The sequence below is a fragment of the Cnephaeus nilssonii genome (assembly GCF_951640355.1).
Source record: "Cnephaeus nilssonii genome assembly, chromosome: 12".
In the NCBI taxonomy this organism is placed as follows: domain Eukaryota; kingdom Metazoa; phylum Chordata; class Mammalia; order Chiroptera; family Vespertilionidae; genus Cnephaeus; species Cnephaeus nilssonii.
The window spans coordinates 46,945,805-46,972,888 of NC_137083.1; the positions used below are offsets into that span (position 1 = coordinate 46,945,805).

At 44.5% G+C, this 27,084-nt stretch overlaps 1 protein-coding gene across 2 annotated transcripts in view; it reads left to right on the plus strand.

Annotated features, from left to right (window-relative positions):
- The window catches only part of ZNF777 (zinc finger protein 777), a 30,665-nt gene extending 7,594 nt beyond the window's left edge, over positions 1–23,071 (plus strand). For both annotated transcript variants that reach the window (XM_079786066.1, XM_079786065.1), the window contains exons 4-6: positions 2,008–2,121; positions 15,241–15,492; positions 21,058–23,071. In XM_079786066.1, coding sequence (XP_079642192.1) covers positions 2,008–2,121; positions 15,241–15,492; positions 21,058–22,208 — 1,517 coding nt within the window. In that variant the 3' untranslated portion in view covers positions 22,209–23,071. The remainder of the gene's footprint in view (positions 1–2,007; positions 2,122–15,240; positions 15,493–21,057) is intronic.
- The last annotated feature ends 4,013 nt before the right edge of the window (positions 23,072–27,084 follow it).

Consider the following 27,084-nt stretch of genomic DNA (forward strand, 5'->3'; position numbering starts at 1 on the left):
GCTTCACTCACTGGGGCTGCCTTGACACAAGCTTGAGGTTCATTTGGAACCGTTGGGATTTCTGAACTCCAGTACTACCAGTAGTTGAGAACAAGGGAAACTGAATGTTAGAGAACACAAGAGATTAGAAAAAACGGTGCTCGTATACTTAAGTATATCAGTGCATCCCAGATCAGGACAGCTCATGAAGTGGTCCTGGAGAAGCCACTGGGGCAAGGGGAGAAGGCTGACTCAGATATCAGGGGTCTCTCACCTTATATTATTTCCCCCATGGGCCCTATATGTATATTTTAAAAGTAGTTTGTCCAGCAAATTGTTACTAAGCAAATGTGAGGTGCTTTACAAGAATCATATTACTTAATCCTCACTCCTCTCAATAAGGGAGCTAGGGATAGAGGTGAGCACTCCTGTTTTACTGTTCAGGTGACTGAACACTGTCATCTGTTGAGGGCTTATGTCCCCTAGGTTCCCATCCCCCTATGCAGAGAGGGGCTGTGACCCAGGGAGGTCCTAGGTCCCCATCAGGAAGTCACAGTTTCACTGAGCTCTCTCTTACCCCAAAGTCTAGGGATTATTGTTGTCTTCATTAAATAAGAGTATTTAAAGATGAAAACCTAGGACAACTATAGTTTTATGTGTATCCTTTTCTCTGATATGGAGAACTTTTTGGGCACACAAAAAAGTTTAAAAATATTAAATACATTGTTGTATAGAAATGTTGATTCTTGCTAGAGTTGGTGATTTCATACATACATATCTCTTCATGGGATAACTTCTCTTTTTAATTTGCTTTTTCTTTTCTTTTTAAAAGTACATACATAATTGTGAAAAGTCAGCAATTTAGATTTATATAATAAAGAGCATCCTCATCCTCCCACCACTACCACTCCCCAGAACCCACTGGCCTGCGTGGTTTCCCATATTTTTTGTGCACATGCAAACATAACACACGATGCTTGCACTCATGCACATGCAGTTTGTGGTTTGCACCAATGGGATCCTTCACTCATTTCACCTAATGGCAGGTCACAGACAGCTTTTCATGTCAACACGCATAGGCCTGCTTGGGAAGATGAACACTGGGCATTTAATGGGCAACCACTGGATTCTGTCTTCTCCCTGTTAGAGTGTTGCCATAAAACATCTCTGTGTGTCTGTGCACTTATGAGTATTTCAGTGGCACAGATTCCTAGAAGTGGGTTTTGGAGTTAAGAGGGTGCACATTTACAATATCACTGTCACTGCTATTAGTGCCCTCCAGAGGCCCTGTATGTTTATGCAATGGTGTGTGACAATGCCTTTTCTCCACACCCTGGCCCAACTGATGTTCTATTTTAAATATTTGTCTTTTCTGATGGGTGAAAAATGACACCTCATTATCTTAATCTATATTTCTTAGTGATTAGTGAACTTGTTTATCATTTCATGTGTTTACTGGCCATTTGCATTCTATGAATTACCTATTCTTATCTTTGCTTTTTTATTTTTCACTAATTATAGAGACTGTTTATATGTAATTATGGATATTAGCCATTTGCTTTACAAATGGAAAATGTATATGTATAATGATATTTCCTCCATGTTTCTTCATCTTTTAACTTTATTTCCAAATAACTTTAAGCTTTTTTAATGTAAGGAAATCTATCAGTATTTTATGTTATGGCTTCTAGAGTTTATCAGGATAGTTTTGTACTTTATAAAAACTTAAATATCTTGTGCCTTTGTCATGAAAAACCTGAACAGCAGGTGTGACAATGACAAAAGAGCCAGTTTGTGTTGGTGGCAGGTGGAGCCCTACTGCCGGAGCCCGCATGGGAGGACATAGTACATGGTAACACACACAGTGGGTCCCAAGAAAAGGGCTGGAAACTTGGCTCATTTCTTTTCCAACATTGTTAGCTGCAAATTAGGGGAGCTGCTATGGTGTCACACTCTCACAGGTGACACATGTGCAGCATCCAGTGCAACCTCACCCATGTTATATCTTCTTTCCTTCCTTCTTCCCAGACTATGCAATTTCCAAACCAGACCTCATGTCACAGATGGAGCGTGGAGAGAGGCCAACCATGCAGGAGCAAGAAGACTCAGAGGAAGGCGAACCACCTGCAGACCCCAGTGCTGGTGAGTGGCTGCCCGGCAGCCCAGAGATCTGCCTTCTAGATCTTTCAGAGTTAGAATCCAGAGTAAACCCTGGTCAGATATGTTAGCCAGCTATGTGCAGGAAGGAGGTCCATCTGCAGGTGCTGGGTCTCCTTGATCACCAGGCTGATAACTAGGTCTGCTGTTGGGTTCCTTGTCTCAGGGAATTTTGTCATAACCGAGTGTCACCTCAGTTTACAGGAAACAAAATAAGAACTGAAAGAAAGATGGTCACTTGTCAGGGTGCTCATACATGCTAGAGCTCCCTGGAGAAGGGCCACGTCCGGATCCTGTATCTGGTCAGTGGACTAGGGACAGACGTGGCTTTACCAGAAACATCCTCCAATGTGCAGGGCAGTGTCTACACAAGGCGTTAGATGGAGGCAGCAGAGAGGACTGGCCATGTGGCTCAAGTGTCTGGCTGCCTTTGTTTAAATCCCAGCTTGTCTGCTATCAGCAGTGTGAGTTTAGTTACTTGGCCTTTTTGGAGGCCTCATTTCTTCATCTATTAAATAGGACTGGTACTCATATGTAGGGCCTGTGTGGTGACGCGTGTAAACACCAGCTGTTGTCATTCTGTGGGGTGTTGTCCCTTCCACACTGGGCCTTCAGTAGCTTGCGCACTTACCCTGTGGTGCTTTCATGGTGTGTAGTTCACTTTGGGAGCTTCTAGTTTGGAATTACCTTTGGACTTGCATGACTTACCTTGAAGGTCTTCAGTGGAAGCAGGTCCTTGTCCTTCGTGACCAACCGTCATAGGTGATCGTGGAAGGTAATCTCTTTGGGGCCAACGGTCAGGTTTATTTTGAGGAAATGTCATTGATTCTAGGACCTATAAACTGGCTCTAAAGATGAAACATGAAGGGATGTCATCCCCATGGACTAAGAGCAAAGGTAACTTATGGAAATGACAGAACCCTGTGGAAAAATAAGTGCTGGCAAGTTTCAGAGAAATCAGTGTCATTACTCTCTCAAGACTTGCCTGGAGATTTGAATCAAAGGGAGTGGCTGATCCTGAATTAATCCGGCAGACAACAAAGATGAATTTAAAAGTAGATGAGAATGGGGGGTTGGGGCAAAGTGTGGCATGTGACAGAGTGATCTTTTGCTTGGAGGAAAGTAAGTATATATATGAAATGTTTGGTCACATCCAAAAACAAGGACTGCGTGGAAATAGATTCAGAGTAGAAGAAATAAGGAAAAAGACTTGTAAGGCCAAGAATGAGAGTATGGGAGAGGTGATTTGTGGTTAAAATCCTAAAATCCAGCCTGATGTTCCAGTGTGGTCTTGTGGTCCAGGTGCTGCTCTTCTAGCATCCAGTTGCAAGGGCTGGAATGAGAGTATCGCTCCCCTTCTTCTGTCCTCTTGTCATACCCTTTTCACAGGTGGGCCTCCTACAGACTGGGGCCAGAATTGAAAAAGCAAAGAACCCCAACCTACTGTGCTCTGGGCGGTTTGTTCTGGCACATGCACATCCACGGCTGGCGCTTATGTGGGAAGTTGCGGCCTCCCAGAGGCTGCCTTGTATGGCTGGAATGTGCCATTTGTCCCACTAACCATCTCTAGCCACTTGGAGCCTGGACCCGGAGGGAGGAGGGGAGAGGATATGGGAACCCTGCTCCAGGGTTGGCCTTGATCTCACACCTCTGTGTGAAGCCAGAGGCCCTGGCCTCTGGATAGCAGAGTTGTTCTGAGAATCTGCAGTTACCAGAGCCCAAACACGCCCATAACCTATCTGTTCGCGTGTCTTCTCCCTTACAAGAGGGGCTGCAAAGCCAGCCCTGAGCTAGACCCAGCGGTATGATACCAAGGAGGAAAAGTCTAGAAAATTGAGAATGTTCATAGTTCCATAGTTGTTTGCTTAAGGTGGAGATCGCTAAAGCCTGTTGGAAATTTTGATGGGAAAGTTAATGATGTAGAATTGGAAAATGTCAATAACATGAAGTCAGTGATGTAAACAAAAGGGGAAAATATTGGATGCAACCATACCAAAATCATATTTCTCGGTGCTTTGCAGAATTTTCTGAAGTGAGCATGTATTCTTTTTTTTTTTTTAATATATTTTATTGATTTTTTACAGAGAGGAAGAGAGAGGGATAGAGAGTTAGAAACATCGATGAGAGAGAAACATCGATCAGCTGCCTCTTGCACAACCCCTACTGGGGATGTGCCCGCAACCAAGGTACATGCCCTTGACCGGAATCGAACCTGGGACCCTTGAGTCCGCAGGCCGACGCTCTATCCACTGAGCCAAACCGGTTTCGGCGTATTCTTATTCAGTAAAAAATTAAAAAAACAAAACAATGCATGAAGAATGACGGATTTAACAGTGGCAGATTGAACATGTGTTTACCCCATCTTCCCCCAAATCCTACTAAAACAAGAGTGAAGGGACTTTCAAACGAATGGACAAGGAGACAACAGCAACTAGATTTTGGAAGCCTGAAAGCAAATGGCTAGATGATGACTGATTTAGAAAGCTGCATCCAAAATTGGTACTGGGGAAAGCTGAGCAAAAACCTGATTTGCACTCCACCCCACCACAATCAGGACTCAGGAATTAGTACCAGAGACTTCAGGTATCTTTGGAGATGGGATAAAGGTCAGGCTAAAATAGGATTTGTGAAACTGCTGGAGGCGGTCATAAATGCAAGAAGTTCATCAAAAGGTTGATGAACTTCTTGCATTTATGACCTACTAGAATTAGCCTCCAGCATGAAACAGCTTTTACTTCTTTTTTTATGTTTTATATTTTTATTGATTTCAGAGAGGAAGGGAGAGGGAGAGAGACAGAAACATCAATGATGAGAGAGAATCATTGATCAGCTGCCACCTGCACATGTGTCCTGACTGGGAATTAAACCATGATTTCCTGGTTCATAGGTCAACGCTCACTGGCTGGGCAATGTGAAACAGCTTTTAAAGAGGCCTTTAAGGCACTACCCCTTCATTGCTTCCCCCAAATTCTGTTCTCTGCCTCTCCCAGCCCTGGTAGAGGACCAAAAGTAATTCTCTGAGAGGATGAACAAGAGGGTCTTGACATGAGCACCAGGCACAATTTCCCATGTTGAAAATAAGGGAATAAGTAAGAGATGACATCCACATGTTGAGATCACCATCCTTCTTCTCTAACTTCTCTCCCAAAATAACGCTCCTTCCAATATCCTCAGGTTGGGATATTGGAAGAGTTTTATAGAGAGACTTTTGGGACCATCCAAGAAATTTCCCATTGAAATGACCCAAAGAAATCATCCTACTTGGAGGTGAACGCTACCTGCATGTACCGAACTTTCAGTTCCCTTCTGAGTGTTCCACTTTAATAGAAATGGAAAGCCAAGAACCACAAGACACTCGAGAAAAGCCTCTCATATACAGAGACCAAAGGGGGAAAAGCCAGAAAAAATAAATTTTAAGACAACAGAGACCATGCAGAGAGGGGGAAAAAGAGTGTTTAAGTACATACAGACATATATAATCCTAAGAGAGTTAAAGTGAATGCATCTATGTCATTCCCTTTTATGACACAAAAGTAGAATGCTTATTTTTTTTAAAAAAAGAATAGGAAGGAGCTATTCAGAATTAAAAATATAATAGCCCTAGTCGGTTTGGCTCAGTGAATAGAGCGTCGGCCTGTGGAGTGAAGGGTCCAGGGTTTGATTCTGGTCAAGGGCATGTACCTCGGTTGCAGGCTCAAGGGGCCACATGCAGGAGGCAACCAATCAATGAGTCTCTCTCACATCAATGTTTCTCTCCCCCTCCCTTCCACTCTTTCTAAAAATTAATGGAAAAATATCCTCAGGTAAGGATCAATAACAACAAATGTGTGTGTGTGTGTGTGTGTGTGTGTGTGTGTGTGTGTATACACACACACACACACAAAAATCAAAAGCTCAGTAACAGTGTTGGTATATAACGTTGAGTGCACATCTCAGAAAATAAAGCAAAAAGGCAAAAAAAGAAAATAGGGAAAGAATAAGAAAATGAAAGGATGAAAGTCCAATTTCCAGACATTGGGATACCAGAAAAAAGAATAGCAGAACCAGAAATAAGGGAATTAGCAACAAAATAGATCAACAAAAATTTCCAGCTACAACTGAAACTGTCAACTATAATTGAAAAATAAAAAATAAATTTTACACAAACAAAAAAGAAAAGAAAAATTCCCAGCATTGAAATACATGGTTTTCCAAATTGAAAAAGTGCTCACCAACTGTCCAGAACAATGGATGGAAATAGACCCACACCTTAGATACTGCAGCAAAACATTTCACAGCCACTGAGGATAAAGGAGACCCTGCAAGTTTGTGGAGAGAAAAAACGGGTTCACACAAAGGAACAAGATAGAATGGCTCTGGACTTTTAAGCAGTATTGGAAGCTACAAGACAGTAAAGCAATGCCTTTAAATTCCTTTAAATTTTAAAATTGGAAAATACCATACAACCATTCTAGAATGTGATATCTAGCTAGACTGTTGTAATTTATTATGGGAGTGAAATTGAGACATTTTGAGGTGTTCACAGTCTCCTATGCCTCCGTTCTCAGAATGGGGAAGTAAACCCAGAAAGGCTAGGAGCTCCCATATAAGAGAGATGAAGGGAATCCTGGGTGCTGTGGAAACCCTAAAAGACAGCTGTGCACCTGGAGGCAACCAGGCCAGACTGGAGCACATCAGGAGGTTTCAGAAATTTTTTCTTCAAGTAGCTGAAATTGAGAAATACCCCCCCCCCTTTTTTTTTTTTTGCATTGTTTGAGAAGAGAGTTATCAAGCAGGTTTGGGGGGAGAGTTCATGATAATAGTAAGCCAAGCCAAAAAAAAAAAAATTATTAGCTCCAGGGAAAAGCAAAAAGGATATTGAACAGTGCTTATAGTAGACTGTGTTGATCCAGTCAGAATTATAAGCTAAACTGGAAGAATCAGGGTCTTGGAAGAATATGGCTGGATGGGGAAGAGACAGTCCTTACCTACAGCTCTTGGAAGTCAATAGATTACACTTAAAATCGAAAATCTAAAATCCTCAATAAAATTCTAGCAAATCAGATCCAGCATTACATTAGAAAGATCATACACCATGACCAAGTGGAATTTATTCCAGGGATGCAAGGCTGATACAATATCAGCAAATCAATAATCATGATACATCCCATAAGTAAATTGAGAGACAAAAATCACATAATCATATCAGTTGATTCAGAAAAGGCATTTGACAAAATCCAACACTCTTTCCTGATAAAATTGAAAATTCAAGGAGTAGCAACCTAAGTATGTTACTTAGAGTTATAAAAGTATGTGACAAAACATCAGCTAGAAGAATTGAAAGTGATTGCCTCTGGGGAGCTGGTAATAAGGAGTTGGGGTGGAGGAAAGCTTATTTTTATTAATCCTTACCTGAGGATGTTTTCATTTATTTTAGAGAGAAAGTGGGTGGGGAGGGGGAGAAAGAGAGACATCAATCGGATGCCTCCCATAGGCACCCTGACTGACCCTGAAACCTGGGTATATGCCCTGACTGGACTCAAACCCATGGCCTTTCTGTGTATGGTACCACACTCCAACCAACTGAACCACACTGGCCAGAGCAAGGAGAGCTTTCTAAGAACAAGTTTTGAAGAACTGTTCAATCTTCTGACCTGTATACATGTATAACTTTTTAAAAAAGATTTAAAAAGCTAATATACCAAAAATTTAAAAATCTTAACAGGAAGTGCAGTCATGAGAAGGTTGGAGAGCCAGTGTGAACTGTCATTTCTTTGCTTAGAGCTGGTAGAGGAGGTGAAACAAAGTTTCATCAAAAAGAAAAAAATAACAGTGCTCACTTGGGCAGCACATATACTAAAATTGGAATGATACACAGATGATTAGCATGTCCCTTGCTCAAGGATGAAATGAAAATTCATGAAGCATTCCATATTTAAAAAAAAAAAAACACTAGAAAAGAAAATTTAGAGAGTGAAAGTCCCACATAATTCTCCCACAAGTCAACAGTTTATTCCATGCAATTTATGTGCAAACTAAAGGCCCGGTGCATGAAATTCGTGCACGGCGGGGGGAGGGGGCCCTCAGCCCAGCCTGCACCCTCTCCAGTCCGGAACCCCTTGGGGGATGTACGACTGCCTCTCGCAATCTGGGACCACCGGCTCCTAACCGCTCGCCTGCCTGCCTGCTTGCCTGATCGCCCCTAACCACCTCTGTCTGCCTGATTGCCCATAACCACCTCTGCCTGCCTGCCTGATTGCCCCTAACTGCTCCCGTACTACCTGATCTCCCCTAACTGCTCCCCTGCTGGCCTGATCACCCCTAACCGCCTCTGCCTCACCCCGCACCCAGGACCCAGGATTCCCTCCTCTGGCCAGTTGCAGGCACCTGGGACCTGGGCTGGCTTCGCCCGGGCCAGCTGCAGCCGCAGGGGACCATGTTGCCCGGGCTGCAGCCACGGCCGCTGGTGCCCAGGACCTCGGGGCAGGCGGCTTGTCCCTCTCCCAGGCCGCAGCCTGGCTGGTGCTCATTCCCCTCTTGCAAGCTCATTTGTGCCTGGCTGGTCCCCATTCCTCTCTCGTGAGCTCATTTGTGCATGGCTGGTCCCCATTCCTCTCTCCCCAGTGTTGAGTGTCTGAGCCATGATGGTGTGAGGGCGTGATGACCATTTGCATATTAGTTTTTTATTATATAGGATAGTAACACACACACACACACACACACACACACACACAGCCTTAATTTTATAAGTGATACATAATTACATACCCATTGTAAAAAAATATCCAAACGGGCATAGAAGTACATTATTGTTTGGCAGCTTGTTTGTTTCAATACTATACTTTGACATCTTTACATGTCAGAACATACAAATCTATCTTGTTATTTTAAGATAGCAGACTAGAGCATTCTGTGCATTGCTTTCATAATTTAATTAAATAAAACTTCCATCCTTGTACACTTAGAATGGTTACAAGTTTCAGTGCTTTATTAAATGTTCTTTATAAATATACTAGAGGCCCGATGCACAAAATTCGTGCAAGGGCCTTGGCCATGGCCCCAGCCTGCCGCGGCAGCGGCTTTGTCTGGAAGGAAGGATGTCTGAAAGGACATTGGTCTAATTAGCATATTACGCTTTTATTATTATAGATTTTGTGCACTTGTCTGAAACTTACTTAGAAGTATATTTTTTGGGTCAAAGGCTATACCCATTTAAAAATTTAATAGATATTAGCAAATGCCCTTCAAAACAATTGTTCCAATTTATAGACCTTCATCTATGCATGAAACTACCTGTTTCCCCACATCCTTGGCAATAGTAGGTATTATTTATCCTTTTATTATTTGCTAAAGTGATGAGTAGAAAGGACAATATTTTGATGTTTTCATTCCAATTCTGTAAAAGTGAAGTTGAGTGTATTTTTAGACCTTTATTAACCATTAGTATGTCTTACTTTATGAATTGCCTTTTGCTCATTGTTCTTTTGAACTATTGATTTTTTTATTATTGATTTGTAAAAGCTTCTTAAATATTAAAGATAGTAGCTCTACTCTTTTAAAATATGTTTTTATTGATTTTAGAGAGAGGAAGGGAGGGGGAGAGAGAAACGTTGATGAGTGAGAGAAACATCAATCAGTTGCCTCCTACACAGCCCCTATTGGGGATTGAGCCCGCAACCTGGGCATGTGCCATAACCTGGAATGGAACCAGCAACCTCTCAGTGCCTGGGATGACATTCAACTAATTGAGCCACACCAGCCAGGGCAGCTCTTCTCTGTTTTATGTATTTGAACATGCTCCCAAGTTTATGCTTTAACTTTGTATAGTATTTGTGTGTAGTATAGCTGTCTTACATTTTTATGTGTTCAAATTTATCAATTTTAAGTTTCTATGTATTCAGATTTACCAGTAATTTTCTTTATGGTGTCTGGGTTTTGTATCAAATGTAGAAATACTTACTTGGCCCATTTTACTCAGTAAACATTACGATCACAGGCCTTGCACCTATGTGCTTTTCAAATTCTATAAAGATATTTGAAACATGGAATAAAATATATTTTGTTCCAGAAAACAAAAATAAAATTGCAAACTATAAATTACTGTTTAATTAAATGTTTACAACTTGAACCATATACCAGATTCATTAATTATTAAATTTAGTGTTCACAAATATTTAATGCATTTGAAAACAATTTATCAGATTTTTCCAATCTCATGAAAGTTCTTATGAAGAAACGTGATTACAGATAAATCATAAATTAAATGTTTCCTATAGCCAAACAATATCAAGGCAAAACTACAAAAATAGTTTCCAAAAAATTACAGTTAATATGGGTTGGGTACATCAAATATGTTTGGATGACTGACTAGACAGCTCCCAGAACGGATAACTGAGGTCCCTGATGTCTAGGAATAGCCGGTTCCTCAGCTCAAGTCAAAAAAAAGAAAGGAAGGAAAAAAAAAAGAAAGAAGGAGGGGAAGAGAGAGGAAGGGCTGTGCTTTTTTCTAATACTAGTAGATTTTATTATTTATGTTTAAATTTTGGATTCATTAGTAATTAATTTTGATATGAAATATATGAAGCTTTTTTCCTTCTAGGAAGCCAGTTGTCTCTAATCCATTTGTTTGTTTATGTATTTATTTATTTATTAATATATTTGTATTGATTTCAGAGAGAATCATCAATGGTGAGGGAGAATCATTGATTGGCTGCCTCCTGCACGCCCCTACAGGGAATCAAGCCCACAACCCAGGCATATGCTCTGACTGGGAATCGAACTGTGACCTCCTGGTTCATAGATCAACGCTCAACCACTGAGCAACACCAGCCGGGCTTTAAAACTTTTTGAAAAGCTACCTTTGGATAAACTATATTCCCACAATGTATGTGTCTTCAGTTCATTTTTTCAATAGGAGAACAAATTACTACTTATAATTGCAAGTTGGTTATCAATACTCTTTCAAAAGTTGTTTGGGTGGGAGACCTTTTGGGGGAGAAACAACTGGTTTCTCTACTACCTACCAAATGGGAGGGGGTGAAAGTATGTAAATACATGTTTTAAGAGGAAAAGAATTAAAGATCATACTGAGGAATAGAAGAGTACTAGGAGTTCAGAGAAGAGCACAGCTGTGCTCCCTGAAAGCACTGTGAGAGGTTTGGTAGAGAAGGAAACGTTGGAGGAGGGTCTTGAAGTAGGGGCAGGTGTTGGAAGGCAGTGATCTTCAAGCTGGGATACCCATGCCCTGATGGTACAAGGTCCAAAAGAGACATAACAGATGGCATTGAAGGTTCAATTTCTGGGTCTTTAGTCCATCTGTTCTCATTCATAAAACCCATCAGCTAGAGTGCACAGCACAGGCAACCCCTGAAATGCTGGTCCTTGTCTACTGTATCCCCCGCAATTAAAAAAAACACACAGGTACCTTCCACCCATCTCTACCCTATCATGGAGCATTTCACTTAAGTATCCAAAGCCCTCTGGGTCACAAAACAAAGAAACAATCCTAAATGTTGGGGTACATGACTAGAAGTTCATGCTTTGGGGCCTAGGTGGCAAATTCTCTTGCAAGTGAGATAATTTCCAATACTTTGCTTTTAACAAAATTGAGAGAGAAACTAAGTTGTCAGCTAATAGGTCATTGAAAACAATTTTTGATATGTTCACCAGGTGCTTTCATAGAATTATAATTCAGAAATTCAAAGAAGAGAGTGATGATTCCCTAACAAAGCTCCTGCCAGCCCATCTATGTATCTATCTAAATGAACTTTCCTAGAGCTTTTATATATAGAAATGAAAAATTGAAATAGCTTGGATTCTGAACTCGGTCTCATTCGAACAATGAGAATATTCACTCTCAGATAAATTAACTAATTGGAGAAAAAAATCCCTATCCATCCTTGTAAGATACTTTTCCAACCAGTTTTTTTTTATTGTTTTCTATCTTGAATAATTGTTTATCTTCCTACTGTTGTAATAAGTAAAGGTAACTTAAGCCAGGGAGAAAAAAAAATGAACACTTAGAGCCCTGTGGTTATTAGAAATAAAAGCAAAATTAATCTTTCAATTTACATACACATTTTTGTGGCAGAGTGGTAGATGAGGTGATCAGTAAAAGGCTTCTAAGCATGAAAATGTTTTCTATTAGGATAAAATTCTGTGGGTAAAGTGGGAATGGAAATAGAAGTTCAAGGTGGAAAGGAATGATATATAAAAATTGCAACTATCAAAGAAGAACTTGTTGGTGTGTTTTTTAAGTGAAGAATGGTGGGTTTTAAATTGCTGGAATTCTTAGATTCCATTGGTGACATTAAAGGGTGATAGAAGAGTTTATTTTAAAATATCAATATTTACAATACTCCAGAAATGACATCTTTTGCAGTTACTGAAGCATTTCATATGTTTATTCAAAAAGATGCAGAGGATACATAGTTTTAAAAACATTTAGGGAGGAGGCTAGCAGCAAAAATATTTTAAGGAGTTTGCCAGGAAGATCTTTTTCTAATGCTGGAGTCATGCTGGATTTACTGCAGAGAGGAGGATTGAGGACAGAGAAGAAAGGGACACAGCTCATGCAGCACACACAGTTCCAGGGGAAAACATGGGCAGAACTAAGGAAGCAAGAAGAGGACTTAGGAGAGAGGAGAGACACTGCTTTATCTGAGATTGGGGGGCAGGGGGTGGGTTCGAGATGGTGACCTTGAGCTAGATCAGGGGCAAGTCCAAGAGGTAAGTTTGGATAGAGAATAGGACACTGATGACTTTGGACAGTGAGAAGAGATCTTTGGAAACTCAGTTCTGGAGGAAAGAAGCCACAGTCTACATTTAAGGCTGGGGGACGGCATGCAACCTGGGAATATTAGAGCTGCTTTATATTCTGTCTACTCCCAAATGGACTTAGTTGGTCAATCAGAGGGGAAGCAAAGGATTTCCAAACATCAGAAGGAACCCAGTTTGAGTTCATCAGGTATGGTTAAGAGTATACTTGGTTGGCCCGCTTTCTCAGTGATGTGGTCCACTTGACCTGTGAGTGAGGAGAGCATTTGGCAGAAGAATAAAGAGGAGGCTTCGGGGAGGCAGGGACTGTCAGCCTTGTCCACTGGTTTTCTGGCTTCTTTCTTCCTGTCTTTCTGTCTTTCTACTCATCCGAGGATATTTTCCTATTGATTTTTAGAGAGAGTGGAAGAGAGAGGGAAATAGAGAAATATCAATGTGAGAGAAACACATCAATTGGTTGCCTCCTGCACATGTCCCCACCAGGGCCCGGTCCTGGAAGGAGCCTGCAACCGAGGTACGTGCCCTTGACCGGAATTGAACCTGGGACCTTTCTGTCTGCAGGCGATGCTCTATCCACTGAGCCAGACGGGCTGTGGCATAAATTCTTCTCTTTTTTCCACAGTACTTACCACCTTCTAACGTACCATAGAACTTATTGGTTATTTTTATTGCCTTATGTAGGTTATATGATGCAGGGAGCTCTGCTTTGTTCACCAGTGTATCCCAAGTCACTAGAACACTGCATAGTTTGTGCTCAATAAATATCTGTTGAGTAAACATTCAATGAAAGAACAGGTATGTTTATGCATTATACATTTATAATTTCCTCAATTAACAAAGTGATGTTCAGCCTGTAAGGGGGTTTATGTTGGCACAACTCAGAGGGAAGAAAATAAAGTGGAACCTCTACCTCACACCATACACAAAACAAAAATAAATTTCAGGTGCAGTAAAGACTTAAGTGTACATAGTTAAACAACAGAAACCTTGGAATAAAATCTAGGAGACCAGCCCGGCAGCATGGCTCAGTGGTTGAGCATCGACCTATGAACCAGGAGGTCACGGTTCGATTCCTGGTCAAGGCACATGCCCAGATTGCGGGCTTGATCCCCAGGGGGGTGTGCAGGAGGCAACCAATCGATTCTCTCTCATCATTGATGTTTCTATCTCTCCCTCTCCCTTCCTCTCTGAAATCAATAAAACTATATTTTTTTTAAAAAAGAAGAAACTGGGAAACTAACAAAAATAATTTAAAACAAAATCTAGGAGACCAGATGAACCATCTAGGATAGGGCAAACCCTCTTAACTAATGCAAAAAACTCAGGAGCCATAAAGAGAAAGAGGGACACATTCAACAATATGAAAACTTTAAGGAATATGTGTGGTAGAAGGCAACAGAGTCAGCAGACAAATGATAGATTTAGAGGAAGTATTTGAAATGTGATAAGAGCAAATGGGTTATCTTTAACACAGAAATCTAAGAACTCTTAAAAATTGAGCAGAACACGATTGGCATAGAATCAAATCTAAAAGGCTAATAAATGATATTTAGATAAACTTAGGGACATGGAATTAAAGTATCAAAAGTTATCACTTTATACCCATCTGAGGAAAGTTAAAAGTACATGGTGTCTGTTGCTGGCAGGGACGTGGGGAAAGTATGTTCTCTTGCTGGGCTGGTAGAAATCTGAATTGTCACAGCCTTGTTGAAAAGCAGTCTGATGACATTCATCAGAATTAAAAATACACCTCTTGGCTTTGCATTACACTCCTGTGACTCTCATAGAAATAAAACTGCAATTTTGTAGTTAGAGATATAAATAAATGTTTATTGCAGTATGGTTCATCATGGCAAAAGACTGGGAAGAAAAAGTGAATGTTCTTTAGTAAGGGACTAGTTGAAGACATTACAGTATCATTCTCATGATAGTGTGTTTGTAATATTCAAAAGGAATGCATTAGCCTACCTGTAAAGAAAGGTACTAGGTTAGTTACAGGGTTACCTGGGAAGGTCATAACTATGAAATGGGAAATGAGGGGAAGAGGAAAGCAAATTAAAAGGGAAAAAATACTGTACTAAAGGACAAAAAAGTATGCCATAATCCTCTTTATGTAAAATGATGCCTGTGTAGGTAATGACATTTGAAATTAGTCTTCAGACTTATAGGCAAGTTTTAAAAAGAGTCAGGGCAATGTGTCCAGAAATTTCTATGTCTAATCAATGCCAACTTAGTATTACATTTCTTCAGGAAATATAAGAGTTTTTGAAATGTAAATTCTAGGGCAGGTAGAATGAACGTGTTCTGGGTTCTTCTGTCCTCCTTCCCCACCACTCCACCTTCTCTCAGCCCATGACGGCATCGTGATTAAGATTGAGGTGCAGACCAACGACGAGGGCTCAGAGAGCTTGGAGACACCGGAGCCCCTGATGGGACAGGTGGAAGAACATGGCTTCCAGGACTCAGAGCTGGGTGACCCGTGTGGAGAGCAGCCAGATCTGGACATGCAGGAGCAGGAAAACATGTTGGAGGAGTCCACAGAAGGCTCCGGCGAGTTCAGCGAGCTCAAGCAGATGCTGGTGCAGCAGAGAAACTGCACAGGTCAGTCGGGGCAGGGACACTGATGGTTCGACAGGTGTGACAGAAACCAAGCACAACATCAGGTACAAGCTTCCTGCCTCAGGGTTTATGAACATCTGTCTCTGGGCTAGGGAAGAGGTGTTAAAGCCAAATACTAGGGCAGGCAGGATCCCTCCTTCTACAGGCAGGAGAAGGTCAAATGAATTGGCCAAGAGAGTGGCAAAGCTAAAACTTCCCTGTGCTGACATGTCCCTGATTGTTCTTATGTCACACTAGATCTCTCACCTGACTTGAAAATTTCAACCCTTGGAGAGCACTTTTTTTGTTTTGTTTTGTTAATCCTCACCTCAAGATCTTTTTTTCATTGATTTTTAGAGAGAGTGTAAGGAAGGGGAAGAGAAAGAAATATCGATGTGAGAGAGACACATCAATTGGCTGCCTTCTGCATGTGCCCAGGACCCTTTAGTCCAAGGACCGACTCTCTAAACACTGAACCAAACTGGCTAGGGCCAGAGCACATTTTATATATATACTAGAGGCCCGGTGCACGGATTCATGCACCGGTGGGGTCCCCCAGCCTGGCCTGCGCCCTCTCACAATCCGGGACCCCTCAGGGGATGTCAGGCTGCTGGTCCGCCCGATTTCCGAAGGAGGCCTGGCCTGTGGGGATCAGGCCGAAACTGGCAGTCCGACATCCCCCGAGGGATGTAGTAGTGCGTGAAGCGGCAGGCAGCTGGGGAGGAGCCACTCCCACTTATCCTGGCCCCGCTGCGAATGCTGCCGCCAGTAGTGCTGCCACGGAGGCGGGAGAGGCTTGCACCGCAGCAGCTGCGCTTGTCAGACGTGAGCCTGGCGTCTGGCGCCCGTCGGTCAGCTGAGCGGCGCTCCCACTGTGGGAGCACACTGACCACCAGGGGGCAGCTCCTACGTTGAGTGTCTGCCCCCTGGTAGTCAGTGCATATCATAGCGATTGGTCGACTGGTGGTTCGGTGGTTCAGTTGTTCGGTCACTTAGGTTTTATATGTATAGACTAGAGGCCCGGTGCACAAAATTCATGCACTGGGGGGCGGGGGGGGGGTCCCTCAGCCTGGCCTGCACCCTCTTGTAGTCCGGGAGCCCTGAGGGGGATGTCCACCTATGAAATTTGTGCACTGGGGGGGGGGGGCTCCCTCAGCCCAGTCTGCACCCTCTCACAATCTGGGATCCCTGGGGGGATGTCCAACTGCCGCGGAGGCAAGAGAGGCTCCCAACACTGCCACTGTGCTCGCTAGCTGTGAGCCTGGCGTCTGGCTCCGGGGGCAGCTCCTGCATTGAGCATCTGCCCCCTGGTGGTCAGTGCACATCATAGCGACCAGTTGTTCTGCTGTTTCGTCAATTTGCATATTAGCCTTTTATTATATAGGATATTTTATTTCAGAGAGGAAGAGAGAGAGAGAATCATCAATGATGAGAATCATTGATTGGCTGCCTCCTGCACGCCCCCTACAGGAGGTCAAGCCCGCAACCTGGGCATGTACCCTGAATTGGAATTGAACTGAGAACTCCTGGTTCATAGGTAGACGCTCAACCACAGAGCGACACTGGCTGGGCGAGAGCACGTGTTTTAAAACAACTGACTGGCCGAAACCGGTTTGGCTCAGTGGATAGAGCGTCGGCCTGCGGACTCAAGGGTCCCAGGTTCAATTCTGGTCAAGGGCATGTACCTTGGTTGCGGGCACATCCCCAGTAGGGGGTGTGCAAGAGGCAGCTGATGGATGTTTCTCTCTCATCGATGTTTCTGACTCTCTATCCCTCTCTCTTCCTCTCTGTAAAAAATCAATAAAATATATTTTTTTAAAAACAAAAAAAACTGACTGTGCTTTTTGTAGTAGAATCTAGGCATCATTTTTGTTTAATTATAAAATTTCAGGGTCACCATTCTGCAAACTTGTGAGTCCAAGGAGAACAGTAGAGAAGTGGGCTTGCACAGCCTCATCCCAGGACATCTTTTGTGGTCATTTTCTGATGCTGAACCAACCATCCATGCATTCCTAAGAAGAAGCCCTACCTGATCATGATGGTGTCTTTCTTAAACACATTATTAGACCTAGTTAGCTATTTTATACAGGAGCTTTATAACTACATTCATAAATAAAATGAACCTGAAGTTTTCTTGAATCATTCTCATCTATATTAGAAACAGTATTGTAGTAGACTTAACAAATGATCTGGAAAGCTTTTGCTCTTTTCTCTATATTCTGAAAGTAATGTATAAGATAGGAACTAAGTATGTTCCTTGAATTTTTCGTAGAACTCACTTAGGTTTGGATAATTTGATTATGTGTGAAAGTCAACCATCATAGCAATTTACATATTCTTTATATTTAGAAATATGTCCACATCCATTTTCTATTTATTTATTTTCCAGTTTTTATTCATTGAGTTGAGAGAGAGAGAGAGAAACATTGATTTGTTGTTCCCCTATTCATGCATTAATTGGTTGCTTCTCATATGTGCCCTGACCGGAGATCAAACCCACAACTTTGGCATATCAGATGACACTAACCAACTGAGTTACCTGGCCAGGGCTTTTTAGTTAGGTTTTTTAAAGTATTATGTTGATTTTTAAAAGTTTTTTCATTTTATCTGTAGATGATTCCTCTGCAGTTTGCCTTTTTGCACCTAATAAAATGTGGACATCCTTGGTCAAAAAATGTGGATCTAGTTCCTTATTTTTATTTTTTAAACATTTTTTATTATCCTCACCCAAAGATATACGTATATATATTTTTAATTGTAGAGAGAGGAAGGAGGAAGGAGAGAAAAAGAGAGCAACATCAATGTGAAAGAGAAAAATTGATTGGTTGCCTCCCATACATGCTCCAATTGGAGATCAAACCTGCTACCTAGGTATGTGCCCTGACCAGGAATCGAACCTGCAACCTTTTGGTGTATAAGAGGATGCTCCAACCAACTGAGCCACACCAGCCAGGCCTAGCTCCTTAGCCTATACTAGAGGCCCAGTGCACAAAATTCGTGCACTCGGGGGGGATCCCTCAGCCTGGCCTGCACCCTCTCACAGTCCAGAAGCCATTGGGAGATGTCCGACTGCTGGCTTAGCGCTGCTGCAGAGGCGGGAGAGGCTCCCACCACTGCGCTCGCCAGCCGTGAGCCTGGCTTCTGGCTGAGCAGTGCTCCCCATAAAAGGCTAATATGCAAATCGACCAATCCATGAAAGGACTGGTCGCTATGACACGCACTAACCACCAGGGGGCAGACACTCAATGCAGGAGCTGCCCCCTGGTGGTCAGTATGCTCCCACAGGGGGAGTGTCACTCAGCCAGAACCTGGGCTCATGGCTGGTGAGTGCAGCGGCAGTAGCGGGAGCCTCTCTTGCCTCTGCAGCAGCACTAAGGACCCCTCGGGGGATGTCAGACTGCCGGCCATGGGGAGTGGGCCTAAGCTAGAAGGAAGACATCCCCCGAAGGGTCCTGGACTGCGAGAGGGCACAGGCCAGGCTAAGGGACACCCCCCCCCCCCAGTGCACGAATGTCGTGCACTGGGCCTCTAGTTTTTAAATAACTGCATGCTATTTCAAAAGTCTTTTTAATATACCGTGTTGTCTTTCACAAAAGAATAGTGAAAGACACAAAGCAAATTGTGAGTAGATGCTAAATTAGACCTTCATAATAGAAATTCCAGATTGTCCTTTGAACAGTCCCCACTAATTCTAGTAGAACCTTAGAAAATTACTAAGTAGTCCTTTTGGGATTTTGAGCCATGAATTTTAGGGCCAGATGTTCCATTCTTATTTCATTAAGAAAAAACAACTCTGATGCTGAATCATTGAGATTCTCTCCCTCTCCCTTCCTCTCTGAAATAAAATATATAAATATAAAATGTGCTGGAGAGTCTGAATCCTCCAAGGCCCACACTTCCCTCTCTTTCACAAACAACCCTGGATAAACACCAGGGCAACTAGTTACCAACCTCGAAAGCTGTTTCCTCCTTCCCTGTCTTTTAAGCATTGTGTTCCTAGGACCTTCTAGGTTACTTCCTGTCAAGAATCCTGACAGCACTGAGGCAGTGTTGTCTCATGGAGCTCAGTACATCTGTGTTCTGACTATTACACTGCATTTTTTTGGCTTCAGAGGAGTAGTAGGAAGTGCTATGGCCTAGCAGTCACTAATAAACTTACAAGACCTTGCCAGTCAGACACTGCCAGCTTCAGTTTCTCTGTCAGTTGAGGGGATTGAGTAGGTGGGTCCCAAACTGCAAGCTCTGGAAGTTCTGACTTTATATACTTCACTTGGGAACACAGCTTGATATCTACAGTCTTGGATGCCCCATGTCTGTGAAATGGGGATAAGATATTGTGAATATGGAAAGAGAGAATAGGTATGAAGTGCTTTGAAAAAGTTCTCTGTTTGCTTTTAAGAATTCCATAAATGCAGACTGTTATTGCATCTTCCATCTCACAGGTGGGATTAGAAAAGTGAGTGACTTTCTCAGGTCACACAAAGTCGGTCAGTGTGACTAAAAATAGAATCCCCCATTAACCGTGTTTAAGGAGTGCCAAATAAGTACAAGGCACTTGAGAAAACTCAAACAGGTGTGGGAGACCACTCCTTTTCTCTAGGACTTACATTCTCGTGGGCCACAGGAACACAGCCTTACTTAGGTCCTAAAGGACCAGACGGGGTGGGAGTGGGGGACATCCATTAGTGGGAGTGTTTGTGGCACTCACACCAGGGCTTGTGGGAAAGGCAGAGGAAACCCCCTACCCCAGCTTCAGGGTTTGTAGAGCCTGACTGTGCAGGTGAGTCATCCACCCACCTGTGCAGGTGAGATGCTGCAGGGGAAGGCCAAGTTCTTGGTCCTGGGGAGGTGCACCAGCACATGCTGAGGGCTGCAGGTTGGGATGATCAGGGAAGGTTTTAGGTAGAAGAGAGGATTGAAGCTGCGTGTTAATTGATGGGCACGATTTGGAGACATGGGAAGGGCATGGGGGGGGGCGGGGCGGGTTGAGTAAAGGCACCTGAGGAGCAATCTCCAGTTTAGTCAGAAAAGATGTAGCCAGTGGGGCTGAGCTGAGTTCAGGTAAAGGAGACCCAGTGACAACTTGATGAGTCAAGACCCTTTGGATACAGGGGGAAGAAACCCAGTCCTTAAGTAGCTTAAATGGAAAATTAGTTTATGGGCTTGAATAACTGGTAGGTTCACATGTATGCCAACCTCAGCTCCTGGATCTGGGGGCCCTCTCAACAGGACTCATACTGGTGTTCTTTCCTGCTGATTACTAGCAATGTGGGAAATGGGCACCAGCAACTCCATCTTCCCTGCTTCCCCTACGTAAAGTTCCAAGAGAAGTTCTGAGCTCATTCCTGAACCAAATGGGTATATTGGTTAATTATCCAACCCTGTGGCTGTGGGGATCACAGGTGACGGGCATTGGAAAGTCTTGTCCCAAAGGAAGGAATTAGGGCGACAATATTTGTGCCATGCTTGTTGGTGAGGATGGAGTGATGCTTACCTAGATTCGTGTTACCAGCGCTAGGCAGCAGCTAATGTCTTCTTGCTGTCCCTCCCTCCCTGTGTCTGGAGCAGAGGGGATCGTGATCAAAACCGAGGAACAGGAGGAGGAAGAGGAGGAGGAGGACGATGACGAGCTGCCGCAGCACTTGCAGGACCTCGGGGAGCTGTCCGGGAGATACAGTGCCAGCATGTACCAGACCCCGCTGCCAGGAGAGCTGTCCCCTGAGGGCGAGGAGAGCCCCCCACCCCTGCAGCTAGGAAACCCTGTGAAGAGGCTGGCGCCCGTGTCCCACGGTGACCGGCACATGAGCGACAATCGGAGCTCCTCAAGCCAGCAGCAGCGGAACCGGCGTGGAGAGCGGCCCTTCACCTGCATGGAGTGCGGCAAGAGCTTCCGGCTGAAGATCAACCTCATCATCCACCAGCGCAACCACATCAAGGAGGGGCCCTACCAGTGCTCCGAGTGCGAGATCAGCTTTCGGCACAAGCAGCAGCTCACGCTGCACCAGCGCATCCATCGCGTCCGTGGAGGCTACGTGTCGCCTGAGCGTGGGCCAGGCTTCGCTTCCAAGCACACGCTCAAGCCACGCCCCAAGTCGCCCAGCTCGGGCAGTGGCGGCGGCCCCAAGCCCTACAAATGCCCCGAGTGCGACAGCAGCTTCAGCCACAAGTCGAGCCTGACCAAGCACCAGATCACGCACACGGGCGAGCGGCCCTATACATGCCCGGAGTGCAAGAAGAGCTTCCGCCTGCACATCAGCCTGGTCATCCACCAGCGTGTGCATGCGGGCAAACACGAAGTCTCCTTCATCTGCAGTCTGTGCGGCAAGAGCTTCAGCCGCCCTTCTCACCTGCTGCGCCACCAGCGGACTCACACGGGCGAGCGGCCCTTCAAGTGCCCCGAGTGCGAGAAGAGCTTCAGCGAGAAGTCCAAGCTCACCAACCACTGTCGCGTGCACTCCCGGGAGCGCCCGCACTCCTGTCCAGAGTGTGGCAAGAGCTTCATCCGCAAGCACCACCTGCTGGAGCACCGGCGCATCCACACGGGCGAACGGCCCTACCACTGCGCAGAGTGTGGCAAGCGCTTCACGCAGAAGCATCACCTGCTGGAGCACCAGCGCGCCCACACAGGCGAGCGGCCCTATCCCTGCACGCACTGCGCAAAGTGCTTCCGCTACAAGCAGTCGCTCAAGTACCACCTGCGGACCCACACAGGTGAATGAGCCGCCGCCCAGCCTGCCTGCCCAGAGGCCTGAACCCAGCGGCCAGGGCACTCCCCGAAGCCCCCAGCCCCTTTGCTGTTGAGCCCCCCTCTCCTTTCATCCCTCCTCCCAAGGACACAGGAGTCCTGAGACCAGGTCCCTTGCTGCCGTGTTTACCGGGGCTCCAGGGGTGGGGAGAGCTTGGACCTGGGGGAACCCCTTCGGGCTGTTAATTTCCTTGACAATAAAATGGATGAAACCAATCAGCACGGGGGGAGTGATTTGGCCGCCTGCCACTGGGAGGGGCGGTGCAGGGGCACTTAGTTGGGGATAGAACTTTATAATTACCTTTTGGATACTGTGGTTCTATTTGATAATAATAGAGTAATTTTTAAAAGATGAGTGTTTCCTGTTTGCCGTTTTTGTTTGGTTTTGAAGGGGAGGGTTTGAGAAGGTGGCCACGGGACATCATATACCTAGTGTCAGTTCTCTCGAGTCCCTTTTTTGTGCTTATCCCCTATGTTGGGTGGCGAAGGGGACGCAGATCCCACTGATTATAAAATCGAAGAGAGACAGGGCTAAGGAGCTTGACACAGTGAATGGGCCTGTGGAAGTGTAGAAGCTCCTGGAGCCCTGATGTTGGCGGACAAGTGGGAGTTCAGGGGGAGGCAGGGAGAGTGACAGGTTTAGGAAAGGTGGTCCTACAGCTGAAGCTGGGTGCTTCCCTCAGGATCAGGCAGCCTGCTGAGCTTGAAATACAGCTGGAGGGTGGTGTGGCTGGTGGCAGGGAGGCATAGGGAAAGGGGAGCAGAGGCCCCTGGTGCCAGTCTTAGGGGAAACCACAAAAGAAGACACCATTCTGAATGGGTTTTTTTGTTTGTATGTTGCCCCCAAACCACTCTCTCTAGATTTGTTACATGCATGAATGCACCCTCGTTTCGCTAGGCATTCATTACCAATTGCCATCCAGCGAGGCCTAGAGAAAATGCAGGCATGTTCCATTGCCCGCAGAGCAAATGACTCATTCTGCTCCTGGGTTTGGCAGTGACCCAGAGAGAATTCAGGTAATATGGGCCGGTTCGTGGAGGCTAGCACAGAGTGCCCCAATCCTCCATGAGAACTGGGGAGGCCAGACTTCTGCTGAAGGCAGAAAGACTGACTTGAGAGACAAGAAGTAGGCAGACTAAGTCGTGAGTCTGGGAGTGGGGAGGGGGGCCAACACACAGGAGAATTAAAGGGAGGAGATGCTACACTATTATCTGAAAGGACCATAGCCTCCTCTCCTTGTAAAGAGGCATAAACTGAAGCACGGAAAGGTGAAGTGATGCCCCAAAGCTGATACTTAAAAGGATATGACTTCTTTGTTTACACTGCAAATTTGTAAATGGATGGTAGGACATCAGGGCAGGCAGCCAGAGGAGGGGCAGAGGCTGGGTTGGCACAAAGAGCTGGAGAAGTGGCCATTCTCAACCCGGGTCTCCAGAACCAGCTGGAGAGGAATCACATCCAGAAGCAGGGACTTACATGCAGGAAACAGAGTGCCAAGCACACAGCCGACTACAGGAGCTGGAGAAGTCAGAACAGCTTCTCCGTGGAGGGGGGTCTGTGGGCTGGGAGGATTCCATAGATGAGGAAAATGAGGAAGGCCTTTGGGTGGGGGTATTTCGAAGTGTGGAAGTGTGGAAAGTGGGCTCCAATTGATGAGAAAACAGTGATTGATTTGGGTGAGAACTTGTGGAGAGAAAACAGGGTCAACAAGGTTGGCTTGGAGTAGACCTGGGGTGCAGAGGGATCTCAGACTTCAAGACTGGAGTTTGAATTGACCTTTTATGAGAAATCATTGAAGACTGCTGAGCAGGAGAGAACATTGATGCAAATAGATGGCAAAAGACTAAACCTGGAGAAGGAATCCTATCATAGTCAGACATGGGAGAACCAGCTGTATTCAATGGACAGGTCATGACGATGTTGAAGGATGGCTGAGGAAATGGCTCTTTTGAACACCAGCGTATTTGAAGCCTTGAAGAGGTGTTAGCAGAGATTCTTTGAAATATTTAGTGGAGGGCCACTGCTGCTCCAAATCTTGACTAGACCTGGAATTTGAGGACCAAAGAGTGCTGGAAATGTTCTGACTCGAGTGAAAGACCTTGATGCTTTGGGATGAAATCCAGGGTAGAAACTCAGAGAGTAACTTCATTTGTTATGCATTTACCAAGAATGGTGCTTACAAGCTTTCTTTTTCTAGGCATCTGGTGTAAAGGATTCAATATAGTCAAAGACTGGTACTTCTTATGTGGAGCTGAGCTGTCAGGGGATCTCTGTGTCCCTATCTCCCTTTCCTGGGCCTTAACCCCCTCTTCAGGCCTCTTCCTTCTAAGCATCCAGCACCCTGTACTCCAGTGGTCCCTCTCCTCATCCTGACACCTTGATACCATCATGATTCTCACTTTCCACCTGGCATGAGTTCCATAGTGGTCCGAGGCCGACATCTACAGAGATGGTCACTAAAGTGTGGACAGCCTCTGGGGTCAAGCAGATATAGATTTTAATTTAGTTGTGTGAACTTGCACAAATTAACAGAATATCAACTTCCGCATCTGTTCAGGGGGATAACAAAGTTCCATTGTTCTGAGGCTTAAATAACTAAAGAATAAATACATAGCAAAGCACTGGCACCTACTAAAGTTTTTTTTTTTAATATATTTTATTGATTTTTTACAGAGAGGAAGGGAGAGAGATAGAGAGTTAGAAACATCAATGAGAGAGAAACATCGATCAGCCGCCTCCTGCACACCCCCCACTGGGGATGTGCCCACAACCAAGGTACATGCCCTTGACCAGAATCAAACCTGGGACCTTTCAGTTCGCAGGCCGACGCTCTATCCACTGAGCCAAACTGGTTTCGGCACCTACTAAAGTTTTGATAGAAGTTGGCTAGAAGCTAAAATTTCATTATGAGCTTCTAGCTAATAACGCCAGCTTAATTTCGTAAAAACAGAAGTTCATGTAGGTGGTGGGCTGGCGGTGTATTTTAAAAGAATGAATCTCTGAAAAGGAAATTTCCCCAGCAGGCAGAAGCGGAAAATTATTTTCATGTGAGGAAGTTCAAATGAAACCACATAGGCAACTACACTGGGTCATGGTGTCCTGGGGGGGGGGGGGGGGGGGAGGGGGGTTCAACTCACCTTGCAGCCACACGCCAGAATTCGAAGTGGGTAATACCCTCCTTACTGGGTATCTGGTACACTTTCATAGTGCTTCCCAAGAGTGCCCTTAATTTAATTAGAAAGCCAGACTTTCAAACTCCTAAATTGCCACTTGCCACTGGCCCCATGGGGTTCTGTACCAGAAAGAATAATTGCCACTAATTGAGCACATCTTACTTTAGAAGACTTTGCCTTCTAAACAATGCATAATTCTGCTGTATGCATCATTTTACTTGTTTATAGGTGAGGAGCTTGAGGTTCAGAGAGATTAAATAGGCCCAAAGTCACACAGCAATCAAATGGTAGAGCCAGGATTTGAACCTGTGTCTTTTTTATTCCAAAGTCCATGTGTTTGGCCACAAAGTTCTTTCCCTGGGACCTGAATTATTATTGAAAAAAGGAAAGCCAGCGCCTCTTTTAAATTATTCCATTTTATTCTTAGACAGAATGAAGGAAAACAACATATCAAGCAGAACATGCTCTGTGCCATATGTTTGTCAAAATTATGAATGTAGTAAGAAAATAAAACTTTTAGAGGCAAAATGGCCTTGGTGTCCAGCCTATGGTTTTCCAACTGGAGAAGCTGAGACAAAGAGGAGCAGGTTGCCTGTGCTGGCTTGGTCAGTCATGGGGGTCAGCAAATGGAGCAGGGCCAGGGCCTGGCACCTTAGGGATGCTCATTGTCACACAGCCCCCATTTTTATTAATATATATGTGTGCAAAGCACTGTGCTGACCTTCATGGAGAAACACAAAAGGATCGGGAAGCCATCCACTGCCATGACCACACTTAGAACCTGGTGGAGATTCTGTGGCCTAATTCTCTAGACTCAGCCTTTGGGAGTCTGGAGAGCTGAGACCATCATGGAGACCTGTAGGCGGCTGCCTTTGCAGAAAGAGCCACACCTCCATCTTTTCTCTGTCCCTCCCGTTAGGTAGCTTTATCTAGCCAGGTGTCTGTGGGGACCTTTCCTGAGGCAATGTGGTAGTGGCTCCTCAGATTAAGGAATCAGGGCCTGAGGCCTCTGGGCCCTACTGTTGCCAGGGCAACGGTGAGTCAGGCCAAGGCCTCTCCTCCAGCTTTCTGGAAAGTGTTTTGGTGCTGAGGCCGCTTGCTGCTTCCCAGGCATAGTGGGAATCTCTAGATTTAAGTTTAAAAATCGATTCTGCATTGGCCAGTTCTAGTTAGGTTCCTTGAAGTGAGTATTTTTTGTTAAAACATAACAGAATCTAACCTTTTTATTTCTATTTTCTACAAAGGGTAACTCCAGCCTAAAATATTTTTTTTAAAAAGGAAGGAAGGGAGAGAGGGAAGGGGGGGGGGGGAGAGAAAAAGGAAGGAAGAAGAAAAAGAGAGAGAGGAAGGGAGGGAGGGAGGGAGGCAGAGGGGGGAGAGAGAGAGAGAGAGAAAGGAAAGAAAGAGGAAAAGAAAAGAAAGAAGGAAGAAAGGAAAGAAAATGTAAGTAGTACTGATAGTGAGTGGCATCACGTGAAAACTTCCAGGAAGCAGTCAGACCCTACCCTTGAGTTTATTAAGGATAATAATCATCATCACTGGTTCTTACCATGTTCCAGGCACTGTAAGTGCTGTCATAGTTTATCTTGTGATAACCTGTGAAATCATATTCGTATCCCCTTTTACAGATGAAGTTCAGAGATTAAGCATTTAGCCCAAGGCCTCATAGCCAGAAT